This window comes from Triplophysa rosa, linkage group LG10, assembly GCF_024868665.1.
Source record: "Triplophysa rosa linkage group LG10, Trosa_1v2, whole genome shotgun sequence".
In the NCBI taxonomy this organism is placed as follows: Eukaryota; Metazoa; Chordata; class Actinopteri; order Cypriniformes; family Nemacheilidae; genus Triplophysa; species Triplophysa rosa.
Window position 1 is genome coordinate 14,516,276 of NC_079899.1, and position 20,599 is coordinate 14,536,874.

The 20,599-nt window shown below is 41.6% G+C and overlaps 1 protein-coding gene across 1 annotated transcript in view; it reads left to right on the top strand.

Moving 5' to 3' along the window:
* The window catches only part of ush2a (Usher syndrome 2A (autosomal recessive, mild)), a 205,958-nt gene that overhangs the window by 94,751 nt on the left and 90,608 nt on the right, over nucleotides 1–20,599 (top strand). Inside the window, exons 34-39 of the mRNA XM_057343361.1 lie at nucleotides 3,951–4,113; nucleotides 4,482–4,629; nucleotides 6,675–6,826; nucleotides 7,313–7,460; nucleotides 12,474–12,662; nucleotides 19,435–19,582. Coding sequence (XP_057199344.1) covers nucleotides 3,951–4,113; nucleotides 4,482–4,629; nucleotides 6,675–6,826; nucleotides 7,313–7,460; nucleotides 12,474–12,662; nucleotides 19,435–19,582 — 948 coding nt within the window. The remainder of the gene's footprint in view (nucleotides 1–3,950; nucleotides 4,114–4,481; nucleotides 4,630–6,674; nucleotides 6,827–7,312; nucleotides 7,461–12,473; nucleotides 12,663–19,434; nucleotides 19,583–20,599) is intronic.

Sequence of the window (20,599 nt, forward strand, 5' to 3'; positions counted from 1 at the left end):
AATGATCACAGGTGAAGATTGAGAGAGCTACGAGGAGAATTCATATTTGAGTTGTCACCTACACAGTCTTTCCATAGCAGGAGTGTGTGTACCCAAGGGTACAGAAAGTGGGTATATGCACCATATGCAGTGTATAGTGAATGTTGATGCCATATAAAAGCCCAAAAGGGGAATGGGGCACTAAATTTAATTGTATTATTTTTTTAACAAAGTAGAGAGGTAAAGTGGAAAGTAATTGTACTTCATTAAACCTATAAAACAGGAATTAGGAGTTTCAAAATAGATTTTATAATACTAAAAAGTTTTTGAACAAACAAAAAACAGACTTTAAAAGTTGTCAGTATGTGTAAATTCATACTTGTGATGGAATCACATTACTAACATCAAAAGTGAACACAGATTTCTTCAATTGCATAAATGTATGGACATGCAAACATCAAAATCTATATGAAGAGTTCATTTGCAAAAACAGATTTTCAACAAAATGTTTAAAAATCATGAATCATCATGCACAATAATCATCAATTATATCAATCTAACTGCAAGTGGGTAGATTTGATTAGATAATAATAACTCAAAATAATATATAGCTAACTAACACAATAAAACACGATAAAAACATGAGAATACAATAAAAATAACATATTTAAAAAAAAGGAGTTATCTGTTTTTGCAAATAAACTCTTCTTATACATTTCCAAAGGTAAATAACATCACTCACATTTTATGGGTGTGACACTCCTGTTGGTCCCTAGTCCTGTTTTTCCCCGTTTTTGCCCCAAGGATGTTCTTTTGCCACGCTCCCTCACCTGTCCCTCCTTGTTTTTGCCTGCACCTGTCCCTCATCAGAAATGATTGACTTTCACACCTGCACCCATCATCCGACACTATATGTACTCTCCTTTGCTGATTGTTCTTTGTCTAGTATTAGTGTAATGTTGGTGTATGTTTCCCTCTTTGTGGTTCCTCGGTCCGTGGATGTATTTTTGCTCATTGGATGTTTGTTGGATTACCCTGTTGTTTATTCCGGTTGCACTTTATATTAAACTTTCTCACCATTCACCTACTTCACCGGTGGCTTCGTCTGTCATCAGTGGACACGTTACAATGGGCTTTGGCCTCCATTTTAATTAAAGTTGCATTTTGCTGCAAAGTGAGAATGTAAATTTATTAATAATAATTACAATATAAAATAATATCCCGTATAACCAGTTAAAAGTAAGTAAGTCCAGAGTGTTGAGCCCTAGTGCAGATAGGGCAAAAAAATATTTTGACATATACTGACCTACAGGCAAAAATAGCAATCCACTGCTTTCTGAGAGTGGCGATTATATTATTCAACTCAACACACCTGCAATGGGTTGCCATAGAACTCCACTATCCCTCGTCTTCAGCAATAGCAACCAAGCCAAACAGCCTTCTCCCTTACCTGAAATAAGGATAATTGAATAACGGGGAAAAAGCTCTTTCCTTTATTCTCCCTCTACCTCTGTATTAATGGCAGCGGAGAGCTTTTGATCTCTGTAAGTCATTTATTAAAAAGATGTATATGACCCAATTTGTCTCATCACCGATTTTCATAACTTCATTATGTATCTGCTCTCTCCTGACGGCAGCGTCTCGGAGGGAAACTCACCTTATTTATTGTCTTCATCCGCCAAGAGGAGCAAATGGTTATTGCTTTATTTCCATTGGATATTTCAATTTGAATAGGGAGAGAAGCTGCAATAGATGGGGGGCTGGGGGGTTGTGAGAGAACGGCTGTGCTGTAATTTGACATTACAGATGATATCTCTCTCTCTCTCACTCTCTCTCTCTCTCTCTCTTTTCTCTCAGGGTCTAATTGTAGATACAGTGCCTTTGAAAGATATTGCCTTGTTAGCAGAATCGTAATAGGAGAGGGCGAAGGATCATATGTGTTCAATATTCTTTTGTTGTGTTGCGATTTGCCTGGGAGAGAGGTTGCGAGACCCCGGATTGCAGGATATGCACAAAACCAGTATCAGCAGAAACAGGCTCCACGGAAGTATGCAAGAATGTCACCCCAAATGGGAATTTGAGGAAAAACAAAGTGCATGTAGTTGATGTATTTTATAATTGTATATTATAAATAAGTGAATGACAAAATAGCACAATTGGCTGTGAATAATGATATATTTTGCTCACACAGCTATACAGTATGATGTTAAAATCCTGTAAATAATAAATAATGGCACATAGAAATGCGTATACAGCCGCCAAAAAAAGTAAACTTAATTTTTTTATTTAATCAACATTTCTAGATGTATTGTGGTCATTCCAGTCCCGTTTCTGTTGAATTTCAACAAAATCAAACCTCAGGAGTGCCATAAAGTCACCCAACAGCAATGTGAAAGACTGACAACATGACAAGACTCATGAAACTGTGTCTTTTGAACTTTTCCTAAATACATTTTTAAATATTATTGTTCTGTTGCTTAAAAGTGAACATAAACTTGATTTCTTTGTACTATTTGAGGTCTGAGGTTTCTGTTATTTTGACCTGTTTTTATTTTCTGCAAATAAATGCAAACAGAAACGATATTTATATTTGAAACTTATTTTGCAAAAAATATCATTTCTCCTTTCATATACAGTATGTCATCCCAAATACATATAAATAGTGGCTGTATATATACTGTAGGAAAAAGAAATAAAACTGAAAGAAAAGTTTACACAGACTTTGTTTTACTGTTAAAAAAACTTAGCATGACAGCCATGGAAACCCTCAAGAACAATATTTGTCGAGGTATTATAATTAACAACAGTGACATACTATAAATAATTACCAAACTGCTTATAAATTATGCAATGAAATGTCTTAATGGCCATTGTCATTTGCAGTTTAAAATGGAATTTAATTTATGCCTAAAATAAATTAATCACAATAATGAATAAGGTCACCTGCGGGTGTGTTTGCTCCATGTAGACCGGGAGGCCCATGTGAGCTTTGTACTAAATTAAGGAAACTAAGAGGGTCGGAGAAACATCAGGTCAAACTCATTGTACTTAGACGCTAGATGATTCTTCTCATCACACAGGAGGTTGCTGTCCTATTTCCCTGTTAGGACAACAAAGACAATTTAAGTTCATGTCTTACTGTTACCTACCTTCAACAGAGATGTTGACTCTAATAGTCCTTAAACTCTAAAGAATTGAAAAACTGTGCCACTCAGTACTGACAGAGATATAACAACAAAAAAAAAGTATAAAAGAGCAGTGACACTTTAAAAACAACGAAAGAAACACAATTTGCCTAAATATACAGTGTGTATGAATTAGAATGTGCATTAAAATGTACATTTTTGTTTATTTGATATCCCAAAATATCCTACCATCCATCCGCTGCAGATAAATGATGCGTGACCTTTTCTCAGAACCAACTTCACTTTTCTGAGACTGTTTTGTAATTACTTTTAACCAACTGCACTGCAGGTATAGTTCATACGATAGTGTTTGTATTTTTTTAATAAATGCCACTTGCTTTGATATTTTGCCTGTTTATGATGAAAGACATTCATACACTGTGACTTTATGAGGCCGTTTTATTTAATACCCAACAAAATACAGACAGATGACAAGATGAGTTCATTGAGTGAAGTAAAACCTCTCTTGCTTCTCTCCTCCCTCAGTTTTCTTTTTCCTGTCAGACCTTCTGTGTGATTGTGTCCCTCAGATCTCGCAGCAGATAGCAATGTCCTCTGTTCTAAAATTAGCCACGAGAAAGTCAAGCTACAGAGTGAGACGATCACCCACCAGGCTTTCCTATTTCTGTCGGCACGTTCTCGGACAGGTATTTTGATCAGGACTCTGTCTGGGTTCCTGGTGGTCTATTGGTTTCCCCTTGTCTGCTGATTTTGGGTGTTCGGAGCTCTATTAGGGGAAGCGGAGGGGCTTCAGACAGGGTCTCTGATGTCTGTGATGTTCTGCAGGTGGGCTGCTCCAATGGAGGTGAACGGACTTCTAGAGTTCTACACGCTGTACCAGTCTGCCTTAGAAGAGGAGGCAGCCGTCGTGTACAACAGCTCGGAGCTGTTTGAGGATTATACGGCGCGGAACCTCGTCCCTGGGACCACCTACCTGTTTCAGATAGCAGTGCGTTTTTGCACACCTGTCTCACCGCACATTAATACACATCTTTACGAAAGCATGATCACGATCTCATAAAATCTTGTCTGTCATTTATTGTATTGTATTTTTTTATGGAACAAAAAAGTTGGCCTTAAAAATAATTTGAAACTTTCCTACTTGTATTATATAACCTTTTATTGTATATTGAACGTTATTTATATTTTTAGGGACATGGATTTTTATTTTTTACATATTTTTAATTATTTTTCAAATTATGGGATCTAAAAGAAATACACCATTTAAACACCAGTATATTTTTTTGTATTTGTATAGCTATACAAATATACATAGCTATTACTGATGCCACTTAAATTTGGCCTTTTGACACCCAGGCATGCACAGGCGGCGGATGCACCCTCAGTGACCCCAGCGTCGCCCGCACGGAGGAGAGCTCACCAGAGGAAGTGCCCGCCCCCAGCATCCTGCCACTCTCCCCACACTCCCTCAATGTGTCCTGGACCCCCCCTCGCAAGCCCAACGGTGAGTGGGGTTAAAACTAGTGCCCGGCAAAGGTGAATTCATATTCCAAATGGCCGTTTAGTTAAGGGTGCTTCATGTTTAATGATGGGTTAGCACATAGAGAGGGGGTACAGGGAAAGAGGAGCACTTTGTGTGGCATGTGACAGGGAGTGCGCGAGGAAGCGAGCGAGAGAGAGAGCAAAGGAGGGGTGCTGGGTTTTAAGTGGATGAAAAGTGCTCCCTTTTGACTGATGCTGTGAACTGCAGCTTTAGCAGGGGCTGTCAGGGGCACAGCAGCAGGTTTATTCACTTTGCCTGAACACCGTGTGAGAGACGGTTGCGTTCACCGTTCGTGAGACCGGACAGATTAGGGAGAATGCCTTTGGAATACTTATTTCAATTTTACATTATCTCTAATTAACATAAACTCAACATTCAAGTATTTGTATATTGTTTTATATAAAGCATTGATTTATATACATTTTAATTGGATGCACGCGCCTGACACAAAGTTAACTTCCGTTATGTGTTTGGTTATAATACAACAATTTATTTTATATTTAATTTATATTAATATTATTTTATATCAATATTCTATTTTATATTAATTGTGTTTAATAAAATTAAAACTACTCAACAGTTATTGATTCTTTGCTGAAGTCTACTGGAAGTTAAGTATGGTTCACACTGTGTTTGTTTATGATGTCGCAGCTGAACCCATTTATAGTGTGTGAAAAATGTTAGAGGGGAATGGAACATCACAACATTCTTTCAGTCATTTTTATATTCATTCATTTTTTTGCACACTCTCAAAAAATAGGTACAAAAGTTGATTATGGGGTGGTACCATTTTAAGTAAACTTTTAAGTACCTAAAAGGTACATACCAAATGTATAAATATATGTTCCAAAATGGTACAGTTTAGGACCTTTTTAAAGGGTTTTGTACTTTTTTCCTGAGAATGCATAGTACTATATGGTAGTGTTTTTAGAATGAATGGCTTAATGGAACTATTCATTTTAAGATTTTTAAACATAATTTAGGTTTAAGATATTTTAAAATGATTGTTTTCTGCAGTTTTATGGTGAAAATGAAAATTTGCACCTTTTAAATGTATGTAGGTGTGCACTATGATTCTCTTCAGTTTATAAAATACATTTAGTATGCAAAACGATACAAGATTGAGCTGGGTGATTGATTAAATACACTGGTATTGTGTTTAAAAAATAATGTGGATGATGAAACATCAAACCAAATCTATGTTTTTTTAAATACTGCGATTTAAAAAAAAAAGGACAAGAGGGCCGCTAAATAAGCCTGTTTTAATGCAGCGTGAAAAAAATATAAATATATATTTTCCATACCTTAAAACCACATGATATAATAAATCTATCATTCACAATGATTGCTGGAAATATATGTTTTTATTATTAAATGCATTAGCATGCACACTGTAATTGTCTATGTTTCTAATGGTTTGTCTATGTGTGCAAGTGGCCAAGCTGAGTTGTCCTTCTCATATCTTTTAACTGACCAGTCCATCTTGAGGGGTGTGTCCCATGAGCGGCTATAAAGACAGCAGTAGCGGTATACAGCAGTGTTTACATGTTTTAGTGCACTCTTTCCCTAATGGTCGGCTTTAACAGGGGGCTTTAAACAAAACGGCCAGTTTACATCAGGGCATGTGCGGAAATCAGTGGAGCAAACAGTGTTTGGGTATAAAAGCATGTCTTTGAATAAGGCTACATGAAACATGGGCAACAGGGGTTAATGCGAATTTTCCTTCATCTAGTAATCCTATTTTTGTTATTTATGAATTTGATGATATTTTTATAAATTCAAAAAATGTTTTTATTGATTTTGATAGTTGTTGTCCATGTATGCTTTACCACTATTGAAAAAACGATGCCAAAATGTGTCCCCATCACTTAAAACCAAGCTGTTTTGGCCCCATAAAGTCCGAAGCATTTTACAATAAATGACAGTTTTACATGTTAAGCACCACCTGCATTTCTTTGCCTACCATCATACCATATGCTTAATGCACATCAATGTGTTGCACACAGGTGTGATCAGCAGCTACGGCCTTTGGATGGACGGCACTCTGGTGCAGAACTCCTCCCTTATGAGGTTCGAGGTCGGTGATCTGTCCCCATGGAGCCCCCATAGCTTCCGCGTCCAGGCCTGCACGGCACAAGGCTGCGCTCTGGGGCCGCTGGTGAGAATCCGCCACATTTACATTATGTTAATTCCTCCTCTGCGTGTCAGATGGCAGCTCAACATCATAAAGGTGATCGATTCACTCTGTTCAATAAAGCACCTTCTGCTCACGCTTGACATTTGGTATAAATGCCACTCTGGGCTGCTTACTGCTTTGATGGGCCATATTTGGGCATTTTTCCAATATGTGTGCAATATTTAGTCAAATGGCCAGTTCTGCAGACACAGCAAAAGTTGGAGTGAGCAACGAGAGGTTACGCGCCCGCGATGTCGTGCTGAGAAGTATCCGATCATTTAGAAGACAGATGGCAAGGGGAAAGTGCAGGCTGTGAATTTTTATTTATTTTTCCATTCGTGTTTTTTTCGATTAAAATAACGCCTCTTCGTGCTGTCTCTTTAGACCAAGTTTAAATCCATTGTGATGAAACTAAATGGATTTTGATTTCATGTTGACTAAGCTTAATTTTTCCTTTCCAATCATCAGGTGGAAAGCAGGACTTTAGAGATGCCTCCAGCTGGTCACATGACTTTCGATGTCATCAATGAGACACCACGTTCCGTGCGAGCCAAGTGGGAAGCCCCAGCTGAGCCCAACGGCAACCTGACCTACACGGTCCTCTTCACCGGACCAGGTAAATCAAACTCAACCTCTTCCCCTCTCGTCTACACACCCCCTCTTTCAGCTCTGTCGTCCTTGCACGCTGCCTCGCTTCTTTACATTGACTTCTGCTGTTTTCCTTTGTTTGTTTACGAACAAAAATGCTGAAAGGTCAGTGAACCATGGCACGCCCCGCCTGCCAGTTAATGAGCTCAAATGAATTGTTGTCTGCCTCTATTTCGCTCAGTCAGGCTGCCAGGCACTATAGCGGGTTGAGAGGGTCGTGGGAAGACACCCGTTCTTGTCGCGAGCTCCTCGACACGGGATGAGAGCAGACAGGTTTGTTAAAAAGCGTAATGGCAGGTTCTGAGAAAAAACTCTGGATCTCTGGAGCTTCCCTTGTACTGGGTTAAGGGTAAATGCATGTGGTAATTGAGACGGTGGTGCAGCAAAAATATTCGTTTGGGAACATACTCAACACAAGTACGTAGATGTGAATCCTTGGCTGACCTGTCCGTTTCTGTTGACTTACGTATTACCTGCAGTACCCAAAGAGGGCGATAGAGATGCTGTTCAATATCTGGGCTTTTAAACTGGATGTGCATTTGTTGACAGTGTAAAATGTAAAAAACATTACTGTCATTTTTTTACAGATTTTTGGGGAGTTTTATTTATATACACAGGGTAGTGGAGGCAGACAGGAGCATGAAGATAAGAATGAGGGTGTAGGATCAGGACATGACCCAGGTTGGACTCGAACCAAAGTCCCCATGAACCAATGGCTCATGTATATGTCAAGAGCACTGACCACTGAGCCACAGCTCTGACACACAGACACACGAAAACAGGAAAAAATACATATACAATACAAATATTTTACAGTATATTTCTGGCGAATCAGCTGCCAGAGACTTTTTAAAAAGACAATTTGTGGTGTTAAAGGGATAGTTCACCCAAAAATGAAAATTCTTTCATCACGTACTCACCTTCATGTCACTCTACGCCTGTATGACATTCTTCTGTGGAAAACAAAAGAAGAGATTTTGGACATTGAGACATTGGCCTCAGTTGACTTACATTGTATGGACACGAAACCACTTTTCCTCCAAATATCTGAAAACACTATTTTGTGTTCCACAGAAGAAAGATTTAGATACAGGTTTTGAATGACATGGGGTGAAAAATTATGATTTTTATTTTATTTTAGAATGAACTATCCTTTTTTAAAGTAATTTGAAATTACATGCTTATACTGTTACAACATTAGGGCATAAACTATTATGCCTTGCATATACGTATGCATCTGTCCGACTCTGTATGTCCGAGTGTGTCGTCTTCACCAAAACCTATTAGGCATCCTGAACCCTGTCAGTACCTGCTCAAACTCCAACTAGTATCAAATAAAAAAGACAGTACTGCATCTCTGTGTGTCAGCATTTCTTTTTGTCTGCCAGACCAAAGGAATATACCAATTCTACATTCAATCCTGCTCTATGTGCCCCATGTGTGCCTGTAACGTGTGTGTGTGTATACAAGGGTTTTACCGCAGTCTACCCAAATGAATTCATTGACATTTCTATACCGCATAATCGCCCATGATCAGCAAATTATAACCCATAATGTGCTTGTTTGTAAAAAAAATAATCTGATTTTGATTTGCAGGCTACTGTATTACTGTGTCAGCGTCCAATTAAGCTGAGCTCACCTGATCGGTAATATTTGCACAAGATCGCTTACAAAGCAATCGTCCGGCACTTTGATGGACACAGGCCTTACAGCATCTACACCTCTGCAGCTGATGTGAATAAAGAAGAATTAAATTTGTCTACTGCCGAATCTGTAACTTAATATACTTGTGGTCTGCGATGGATCCTCTCAGCTTGAAGGCCAATCTGAGGTAGCGTGCAGTTCGAGCCAGAGACTTAAAAGTAGCTATCTGACAAGCAGGACGAGCAGCTTACGGACTCAAGATTGTAATCTCCTAGTACAAGCAGATGGAAGTGACCTCGCACAAAGACAGCCACGTCCCCCCTCTCATAGAGCAAGAGCTTTGAAGTATTCTTCTGAGCAGAGAGAGCGAGATTATGATGTGCGGGAGATTGATTCGAGAGAGTGGAACAAGTGAGAGTCATCGCAAATGGACTCTTCCAACGAAACTCCTGTTTCCCCCGCCGCACAGGTTTCACGTGCATTTGTTGTAGCCGTTTCCGAAGCGCTACAGCATGTGAGATGGAGATGATAGCTTGCGTTGACCGCAAAGTAGTGTTTTTTTGCTTTCTGTTGCCTTTCTTTGATGATATCATTGGCTCAGAGAGTTTGAGACTGTTTATTTTTGTATTATTTTGGAGTGCGTCTAGAGTGTTTGTTGGCGGTGGGCTAGCGGAGTCAGATCCGCAGGCGTCAGGAGTCACTCTCTTTTTCGCTCTGTATTTTGTGCCAGGAGAGAAATTTTTTCGCAATTTCTCCCAGTGGATTGCTGGAGAATTTATCGGTGGGTGGCTGGCTATCACAGATTAAGGGAAATGTCGATCAGTAATGACCCTCTACATGCTAGTACTGCAGTAAAGCCAAGCTTTTATGTCAAAAAAATCGGAGTGGGGGCTATTACACATGACAGGAGTGATCAAGGGACTGTGGACCGGGGCTAGCATTATTAAATATTGACTACTCCTGTGATTTATGTAGAGCTCGGGGGAAAAAGTGACTTTTTAACCGTTATATATTCTTTGTCTCCAAAGCCGTCCATTTATCTCCTAGTAGAAAATAAAGCGTGGGTTAGCTGCATAGTTCTTACTCCCAGCTGAAAAATGAAATGGGTGACGTTACAGCAGTTCGTTTTATTAAACGCCGAAAGCGGAATAGGAAAATTGGAAGCAATTGGAAGATTTGACTAAAACAAAAAGCTGAGCTAGTTTTAGGTGACAGGGAATGTTTTATTGAGGGTCGAGGGCTCAGATAAATTCATTAAGCTTGTTTATTTTTGCTTAAACAGGGAATTTTTTCTTCTGCTCTAGCTTTCTCGGTAATGTTAAACATCTGTTAAAGACTTCCATTAGAGCAGTATAAGAGAAATACATTTGCGGGCTTCCAGTCACCAGGCCACTTCATGCCTATTGATTTCTGTAAGATGCTGGATTTCAGGCCCTGTAGATGGGAAAAGGTGCAGGTTATGGACTCACACCCCCCAACTCCACTCTTCTAGATAGCGGTGGAAGTCTATCTGGTCCAGAGAAGAGGTGAGAACGTGGGGGAATTAATTCCCTTTTAATTTGCAAGCAGGGCCGTATATCCTGCGGTCGATTGCATTACAGTAAGTGGTGGTGGCTGGGGACTCGGAGGCTTGGCTCTTGACCTCTTGGTTAATGTGCACACATGCATGGGTCTGACTGAACGCATTACAGCCAGCGAGTGTGTGTTAAAGTGATGTGTGGGAATTAATGACAGTCTACTATAGGATGAAATTATTGCATGTTTTTGTTTTGTTAAAGAGACAGTGGAAAGGGGATGGGAAGTAAAGGCTGTCAAGCTTCAGAAAGTGCATAAAAGCTCTATGAAAGTGTTAGGAAAGTAATCCATATCACTTTTGTGAGGTACAGTGTATTCCAAGTCTTCTGCAGACATGATTTATGTAACCAAAACAGACTGACAGTTGTCACTTAAAGTCTTGCTTAATAGAACTGTGGTCACTATTTGCTTTCTTTGCATAGATTTTTTTTATTGTTCCTTAGAAGAAAGTCAGCCATGTGGGCTTTTGAGTTTTTAGATTTGAGAAACACGATTATAATTGACTGAGGAGGTTTTTTGTGAACTGCTCCATGAAGTAATAGTTCACCCAAAAAGTGAAATTCTGTCATCATTTACTCACCCTCTTGTCATTTCAAACCTGTTTGACTTTCTTTCTTCTGCAGAACACAAAAGAAGATATTTTGAAGAATGTCTTTAACTGGCACCTATTCACTTGCATTGGTTTTGTGTCCATACAAAAGAAGTGAATGGGTGTCGGCTCTGTTCGGTTACCAACTTTCTTCAAAATATCTTCTTTTGTGTTCTGCAGAAGAAAGAAAGTCTTAGAGGTTTGAAATGACAAGAGAGTAAGTGAATGATGACAGAATTTTCAGTTTGGGGTGAACTATTACTTTAAATTCCATGACTCACCAAATGATGTCCAAGACGAAATATGCATGTTTCCACTGGGAAACGGAAACCTGAGTGCTGATGATACTTTATATATAGTATATTATTTATGCACACGTGTGAGTAAAACCTGTTTATCCAGCATGTTTTTCTATTGGTGGCAGTTGGTGACATCAACTGTTGTTCTCACATCACAAATGATTATGTGATGTGATGGTAATGGCCAAAACTGTAAGAGTTGAATATGTCTGTCTGTGTATGAGTGCAAGTTGGATTTTGAATTTGTAATGCAAGCACATTTTCAAATACTTAAATAGTTACATGAAGTAGACATCTTAATTACTTGAAAATTGATTATTTTTCTCTTCCTATTTTTCATGCTTTTTATAATGCTTTCTTCAGATTGGCAATATTCCCTGATACAGATATTTCTTCTGTGGTTATTTATAAAATTGTACAGTATTTCTATTTTGATGCTGTGTTTTTTGCCATGGAGCCCAGCTTCCTGTGTGCTGAATCAATGTCTGGGCTGGCCGAGCAATCAATCCCCATTTCTGGATTAAGACCCAGACAGCCAAAGCCGGGCTTCCCTGTGTCAGCAGGGCACTGCTGTTCACACATACGCACACACTGTGCATAAGTGTGGTCGACGTCCCCTCGGCCTGTAAAAATGCTTTTTGAAAGAAAATAAGACTTTTATTCATAGGACAAGATTGATCTGTTAAACAAATGTCTATACTGTATATCACCGTGACATCACGGTGACAGTGATCCAGGAAAATTGGATCTGTACTTAAGAGCTTATCGGCAAAGTGATCATCATGTGAGTTCCCGAAGCCGTCCGTGGGTCAGCGTGGCTCTGATCCTTTAATGGAGGTTCGGACAGATGCTCAAAATTGTCTCTGCGTTTCAGGTCAGAACTTCAGCAGTGTAGAAACGCCGGACACAGAGACCCGAGAGCTGCTCAGCATTGGTAATGTGGGCCAATGGGTGTCCATAGGAGGACTTCAGCCTTATTCGAACTACAGCATGCTGGTGAAGGCCTGTAACAGTCAGGGCTGTGTGGAGAGCTCGCCCACCACTGTCTCACTACCACCAGGAGGTCAGTACCAAACACACTGTCCTGAACGCTGATATATATATATATATATATATATACTGTAAATGAATAGCAAAACAAATTTCAATTGACAATTTATATTTATTAAGAGTGATGTACTTCAGCTCTAAGTGACCAAAAAAATGAAAATTCTGTCATCATTTACTCACGCTCTTGTCATTTCAAACCTGTCTGACTTTCTTTCTTCGCAGGTACCCATTGACTTCTATTGTATGAACACAAAACTAATGCAAGTCAATGGGTATCGCTGTGTGGTGTACACAAACCCAAAAAATGAAATCTTTAAAGTATATTTTTAGAAACGGAAAAAAGGAAAATCAAATTTTATTTTGCAACTCTAATATTAAAGGCATAGAACCAAGACGCACACGCTGTTTTATTAACAGACAGCTTCTAAACTGTAGATCTGGCTAGTCGTACCTGTCGCTGAGATACAATAGCAGATTCTCTGCTGTAATATTTAATCGCATGTCTCCATACGGGCAGAGAGCGAGCCGTTTGATCAGACTGACTCTTCTGGGCCCCGTAACGTCGCTTTGTATGGGGCCAGCGGGGAGACATTGGACATCTGCTGGCTGACAGAGAACAATGCCCGCTGCTGGTGATGTAAAGACATGCCATTTTCTCTCTATGCCAGTGGCTGATAAGAGCGTGCGTGCACAAGACCAACCACTATAAGTTTATTGCCGCACTAAGGAGCCACACTTTCCCACTGTTAAATTGTTGTTGATTTTAATTATGACTCTTATGGCTCCAGAATGTTCCTTTTTACGACCTTCTCAGGCAAATGAAAGGTAACAACTCATTGGTTAAATAGGCCTTAGTCCATCCTTCCTTTTAGTTAATGGTGTGGGAACTTATTAAGCTGATTTATACAGAGGACGGCTGTTGGGAAGCATGTGACACGCATTGGGTTATATGTGTTTAAGGGAAGGGTAAATTACCACGGAGGGGATAAAAAAGACAATCTAGTGATTTCTGCTTTACCGACCCACCATTGTGTTTAGAGGAAGGAATGGTGGAGCAAGTCGGGTCGGTGGTCACGTGTGTCTTAAAATGATGGTGGCTATTCACTGCAACCCTTTCAGCAACATAGACCTGGAAAAAATCTCTTTTTATCGCTGTCTCCTTTATATTCTTACAACCAAGAGCGATTCAATAAAGCAACCAACACACTACTATTATTAAACTCTTTTATAAAGATACATGTTCAGATTCAGTAATATTACTTTTTGCGTGAAACTTAACCCCTCCATTCTACGATAATTATCATTCCCTCTGTACCCGCTGAAAGAACAATTTTCCTACAGGGAAAAGAATATGAAGTTGCTCGGACACATTTCGTGAACAAACATCAGCATTTGAAAACGCAGAGCTCCTCCGCTGTCTCATCTCTCACGCAGGTGAACGTGGCTCTCACTCCCAGAGGAGCGCGTATGGATCGAGGATTGATTCCGAGGAACGGGACATGGCCTTGCATGCTCTCGGATGATGAAGCCGACCTGTAAACGTCGCTCCACGTTAATGCCCGGCCTTCAGAAACAGACCAATCGGTCTCCGATGGCCCCGTTACAAACGGCAGCTAGCCCGAGTTAAAGTTCTGCGAGATTGTTCAAGTTCAACACAAAGACACGAGAAGTATAAATTTTAAATACCACACGTTTCCCTCCGCTTCTCTCGGTAGATCTTTTGGTTTGTCTTAGCTGAACTGAAGCCTTGTCTCAAACTGTCCTTGTTATATCAAAGAACAGACGGGGTGGAAGGCTTAGGATACAGACGAAACATAAAAGTGCATAGTTTAAAATGATTAGTGACACTTTTGATATACCTGAGAAAGGAGGAGAGCGAAACAAAGGAAGCTTCATGCCGACTGTTTGATGAAATAAGGCTCTGAGGAATTAACTCTTTTGTCAATGGGGTGTCTTACTCTCGTAAGACTCTCCTCCTCACCGTCTCTCTCGCACTCTCTCTCTCCCTACAAACTTTGTCAAAGGAAATGCTGTAGATGTGTTCTTTATTCCTCAGCGGGAAAGTACATACAGGTTTGCAATGGTGAACATAGGATCAGTCCCTGTATTGTTTGTTCATGTCACTAAAACACAGTAGCATTACTGGTGAACTGCATGACTGACCATGGCTTTACAATGCCTGATAAAAAAAAGAAGGAAAAATGGTAAAAGTAAGATAAGATGTCTTTTATTTGTCCAAAAAATGTAACACTGATGGATAGAGCTTCTTATAGCAGCTTTTGCAGGGCAGACGCTTTTATCCAAACATTGTCAAAACGCGTTCACCTGGAGTAAAAACTGTGTTGTGCATGCCAGGCCAGTTGATTTTTTTTATTTTGGGATTTACAATGCTAGCTGTATTGTTTTTTAAAAAGTAGCACTTTGTCTGTTAACAACACACAAAAGTTCTCCATTGAAAACATTGTCATCTAAATGGCCATTGAGTCACAAGCTACATCGTGTCACAGAAAATCACAAACTCTTAGAGACGACAAATGACTTTGGGTCACATTGACACTGGAAGTTGTGGGTCAATGTGAAGGGAGCTTTAGACAGTGTGTATGTGTTTATTCCAGGGCCAAACTACTGTATCTAAAGTAAAATTGGCATATCTGAGCTGTTGCAATCTGTAGGGACATGGTCCAGACCCTTCCATATGCTCATCATCATCATTATGTTTACGACTGGTTGGCCGGATCTTGCGCTGTTTATTCCTGCCCAATCCATAGCAGCACAGGCAGATGGGGAAAGTGTAAAATGGCTTTTTATGCTCGAGTCTGTCCAGCAAAGCCCCATCCACTGTCCTCAGAGCAGCGGCGTCCCTCTGTTGAGCTTTTCCTTGCCTAATACAAGCACATGGACATTATGAAAATTGCAGCTTGGCAGTAAAACTAATTTTGGACTGCTGACTTGAGTGATGAGACTGACCCCCGCTGAGCGCAAGCCACGTCCCCGCTCCTGCATGCCAACCTGAGGGGTTGGGTTAGGACATCTGCATTGTCTCTTTCTTCTCCATTCAATCAGACTGTCACCCTGTCCCGCTAAATGACGCATGGGTGCGTCAGGCTTTTGAAAGTCCCTCAACAGCTTGGGATATCAATACTGTTTATTGACATAATTGACAGTTCTGTCGCTCATCAATCAAAGTATTAACATCTTTTTTTGTCTATGAAAATTAGTTGGTTTTATTTTGATCGTTTTATCTGTGCACCAGGGATTGTGAAACCAGCGCTGCATTCCAAATCACATACCTCCGTACTATATAGTATGCAAAAATCAGTATGCAAAATGAGAATTATGTCTGAAATCTCAGCATGCAAGAAATATCAGGCAGAGATTTCTCAGTATGCATCAGATGCTTTTCCATCCCATGAGGTCATGGGATACGAGCTGCCAAATTGTACGTCAATACATTAAAAATACCAGCTGTTTTCAGTAATATGGGTACCAAGAAATTAATTCATTGTAGTTAGGTTGTGCTTGTTTAACAACACCTGATTGTTGTCTTTGTATTTTGTTTTTGTAGATCTCTCCCTTACATAACCCATTGTTGTTGTTTCTTTATTGCTTCGCCCATCGCGGGCACATTCTATTCTAATATGTATTCTGTCGAAGCAATTCTATTTGAGCACGGGCGAAATGACTTAAGTAATCAACAGTTATTGAGTTCTTGTGGCTGGACAAGAGGCAGGTTGATTGAGAATGAGGCTTCACTTAAGGAAAGGACTTCACTTGGAGCATTGAAGTGCTGTATTATTGAAGCTGATGCTGGCTAGATTGCTCCTCAAAATAGATGATTTTTGCCCGGAATCTTTCCTAAGCACTGAGACAAGACCCAGAATCAAGTTGTTTGCTTTCGTGATGGGCGAAATGTTTTCATAGGCTTCCAGGCAGTTTTGTTATGTAGAGTGTCAAGAATCGGACAAAAAAAACACAAAATATGACTTTTGATAATTGATTAAAATAAGATTTTGATGCAATTATGAACAACTATTGTTGTATATTATATTAAATTATAATATAGTGTATTATTTATATTATGATAATAATACTATTATATTTGTTATTTTTGTTATATTATAGGCCTCACGTGAAAGTACCTGCACGGTCTCACCAGTGGGGAGATCTCATGGGAATAGTAGTGCGGGGCCCTACAGGACGAGAAGAGGCGCTACTTAAAGGCATACAGGCCCCTGGGGGAAGGAGCTCTGGCCTGAGTGATGGTGTTCACAACTGCAGGTGGCAGATAGCGCAGGATCTCATAGTCCCATCCAGGAGCCAGATGTGGCGGTTCCAGAGGTCTGGTCTCGGGTGCCATACCGTGCCTTTCCCCGAGAAAGAAGGTCCTTCATCAGGGGGAATCGGCCAGGGGGGAGTCGTTGTCAGAAGCGTCAGCTCTGAGAACCAAGTCTGGTTGGGCCAGTAGGGCGCAACTAACATCACCTGATGCTCCTCTTCCCTGACCTTGTGACCTTGACCTGTGCAAGGAGGCTCACTGGGGGGAAAGCATACTTCCGCTTGTCCCGTGGCCAGCTGTGTGCTAAGGCATCCGTGCCAAGGGGGGCCTCGGTCAAGGAGTACCTAAGCGGACAATGGATGGTGTCCAGGGAGGCGAACCCGAACTGCTCCCAAATAAGCTGGATGGCGCGGGGGTGGAGTCGCCACTCTCCGTGGAGAATGACCTGCTGAGACAGCGCACTGGCTGTCTGGTTGAGAACGCCCGGGATGTGAGTGGCCCGCAGGGATTTCACCAGCTGTTGACTCCAGAGGAGGAGGCATCAGGCGAGTTGCGACATCTGCCGTGAGCGAATGTAGACCGATGTACACCACGGCAGCCCTGCTGTCTGAGCAGAGAAGCACGTGCTTGCCCTGAATGAGAGGAAGGAACCTCTTCAGAGCAAGCCAAGCAGACAACAACTCCTGGCAATTGATATGCCACTGCAGGCGGGGGCCCGTCCAAAGACCCGACACTGCATGCCCCTTGCACACAGCACCCCAGCCGAGCAGGGAGGCGTCCGTCATACTACGACGCGCCTCGAAACCTGTCCGAGCGGAACTCGAGCTCGGAGAAAGGTGACATCTGTCCAAGGGGCTAGGGTGCGACGGCAGTGGGGCGTGATGGAGATACGCCTCGTGCCGGTGTGCCACGCTCTCCAGGGAACCCGACTCTGAAGGCAGTGCTGACGCGGTCTCATATGCATCAACCCGAGCGGGATGACCGCTGCCGGGGAATGCCGGGGAAGCGGGCGGTTCTGCTGGCTTACCTGCCTGTAGTCTTCACTGCACGACGCACCGTCGGGTGGAGAGTTCTGAGGGCTTTGGAATCGGCATGACGCAACGCAGAGGTGAGGCTGCACTCTGCTGAAAGAAACACCCAGCGAGAAAGGAAGCTCCTGAATCAGTACCGGGCCCTCCTGAAAAGGGCCCGGTACGAGGTGGGAAGGGGCAGGGGCCGATGGCTGGTGGCAGGTGGCTGGAGTCTTGCCCGATGTCCTGGGTCTCACTTGGGTCTCCCTGTCAGGGCCGCTTTGTAGATCCCTTCCTGGGGTCTCCCCGTCAGGGCCGTTTTGTAGATCTCTTCCTGGGTGGCTGCTGACAGGGGTCGATGCGCCGGAGCGGGTGTCGCGGAGGGGCTGGCACCGGCGGATTAACGTCCATGGGAGTCCCCATTTCACCAACGCCGCTCGCCGCTGCGGATGGCTGGGCAGCCGCCGTGGAACGGGAAGCAGACGAAGTCGTGGCTGTGTCTAGGAAGAATACAGCCAACCGTGACCACAACACCTTGATAGACGTGCTCGAAGTGCGGAGGTGTCGTATCCATGAATGCTACCTCAGCATTCTGACGACCCAAGCATGTGATGCAGGTATCATGCCCGTAGGGTTGGAGGACAAAGGCGCCGCATCCAAGGGAACAACGGCAAGACATGTCTGGCGACAAGTGCACACTGTTAGAAATTGTTCTTTTAGAACAATTTCTCGGTCCGCTAACAAAATGACACAAAGAGGACGAGTCTGCTGCTCTGCGTCGTAGATCCAGTAGTCTTCTCAGAAGATGAAAATCGCTCATCATAAACAAATGCCTCGCTGGTTCCGAAGAGCAAAAGGTGAATGAATGGGCACGCCATCTTCCTTTCATACCCGTATGCATGGGTCGGAGACTGGCGTGCCATGCCATTCGCGCGCACCATGACTATTGATATTGTGTTGAGAGCCACTGACTCTCAGAGTAAGCTGCAGCATTATCGGGTTCAGAAGTGATGCGAGAAGGCTCAGAAGGGGCCAGGAAGTCCTTGTAAATCAAAAGAGCCGAGAGCTGACCGCACCATTAGACAAGTGCCATTCACATTCTGTCTCTTGTCTCTCTGTCTGTAAAAACTGAGGTCTCTCTCCTGCTCTCTCTGTCTGTCTTCTATCTTCAGGTCTTTTTGTGTGATATGCACAGATTATAGATAGCCCTTTGACTCCTGTACTAGCTAAATTTGGAATCAGTCTAAAACATATATAAAAACATAACAGCCACTACTTAAAAACAAAACCTCTCCAAATCTTATCCACTGAAGGCCTCAGTGTGGATATGATGCATGTTTGTTTCCCACGCTGTGTGGGTACAGTGCAGTAGACACTGTCAGTCTCTCACCCCTAAGACTCTCACATCACCAGAAAAGTCATGGTCCTCAGCATATGCTTCCCTGTGCAGGGCTTTTCTCTGCTTCACTTGACCTCTGCCTTTTTCTGTCTACATATAGCTCCAGATGGCCTCCTGCCCCCCAGGCTTGCAGCTGCCACCCCCACCTCACTGCAGGTGGCCTGGGCTGCACCAGCGCGCCCCAACGCTCCCGGACCTCTGCGTTACCGGCTTCAGATGAGGACCTCAGCTTCCACACAAGTTCACCAGTAAGACCTTTCACTTTATATGGACCTGTGTTGCAAACACGCTTTTCCACACTAGATACACATCTAGGCCACCACTATAATGTGACATTTACACATCTATATATGTGCACAAAAGAACACAGGTAATTGTCATACAGTAAGTCAGTGCAAGAAATACATTTTTGTGACTTTGATTTTTGAAATTGTCATCATTTACTTATCATCTTGTCATTTCAAACCTGAATGACTTTCACAAAAGAAGATATTTTGAAGAATGTTGGTAACCGAACAACAGCGGTACCCATTCACTTCCATTGCATGGACACAAAACTATTGCAAGTCAATGGGTAGTGTCGTTGTTTGGTTACCAACATTCTTCAAAATGTCTTCTTTTGTGTTCTGAATTTGAACTATCCCATTAAATCTTCAGTTAGAAACAGTGACGGTTCTTTACAATGCAGGCAACAAAAAGCATATGTGTGAAAAGATGAATCTTACATGTTGTCTATGATATGATCATGTATTGCATACTGGCTTTTGATTTCACACATGTGTATCTGGACACCTTGTACATCTGCAGCTGTTTTATGTAAAGAAAAGAAAGTGAAACATAGGCGGTTGAAAGCTGATGGAATGTGATATACAGGCCTTCACTGGGGTTCTCCTGATGGAAAAAAACCCATATGAAAAAGAAACAAATGTTTGATCTAATATGTATGCATTACATGCTTCCTGACAACAAATTGCAGTTTAATCAGAAATGGGGGAATTCTCATTCTGTTGTAATAAATAAATGACTAGGTGCATGTATTATATATCACCCTCATTTCCCGGGATTCTTTAGAAATGTATTTCATTGTTCAAGTGATTTATTTATAATACTCCATGGTAAATTTGATTGTGGGTCGGTGTTGAAGTTGACGCTGCTTAAAAACCGGCAAAGATTTGTTCCAATCAGCAAGACTTGTAAGCCATTTAATACAGCGTGAGTTTTAGATTTTTCATATCTATTTCAATGAAAATATCAGATTGCGTTCT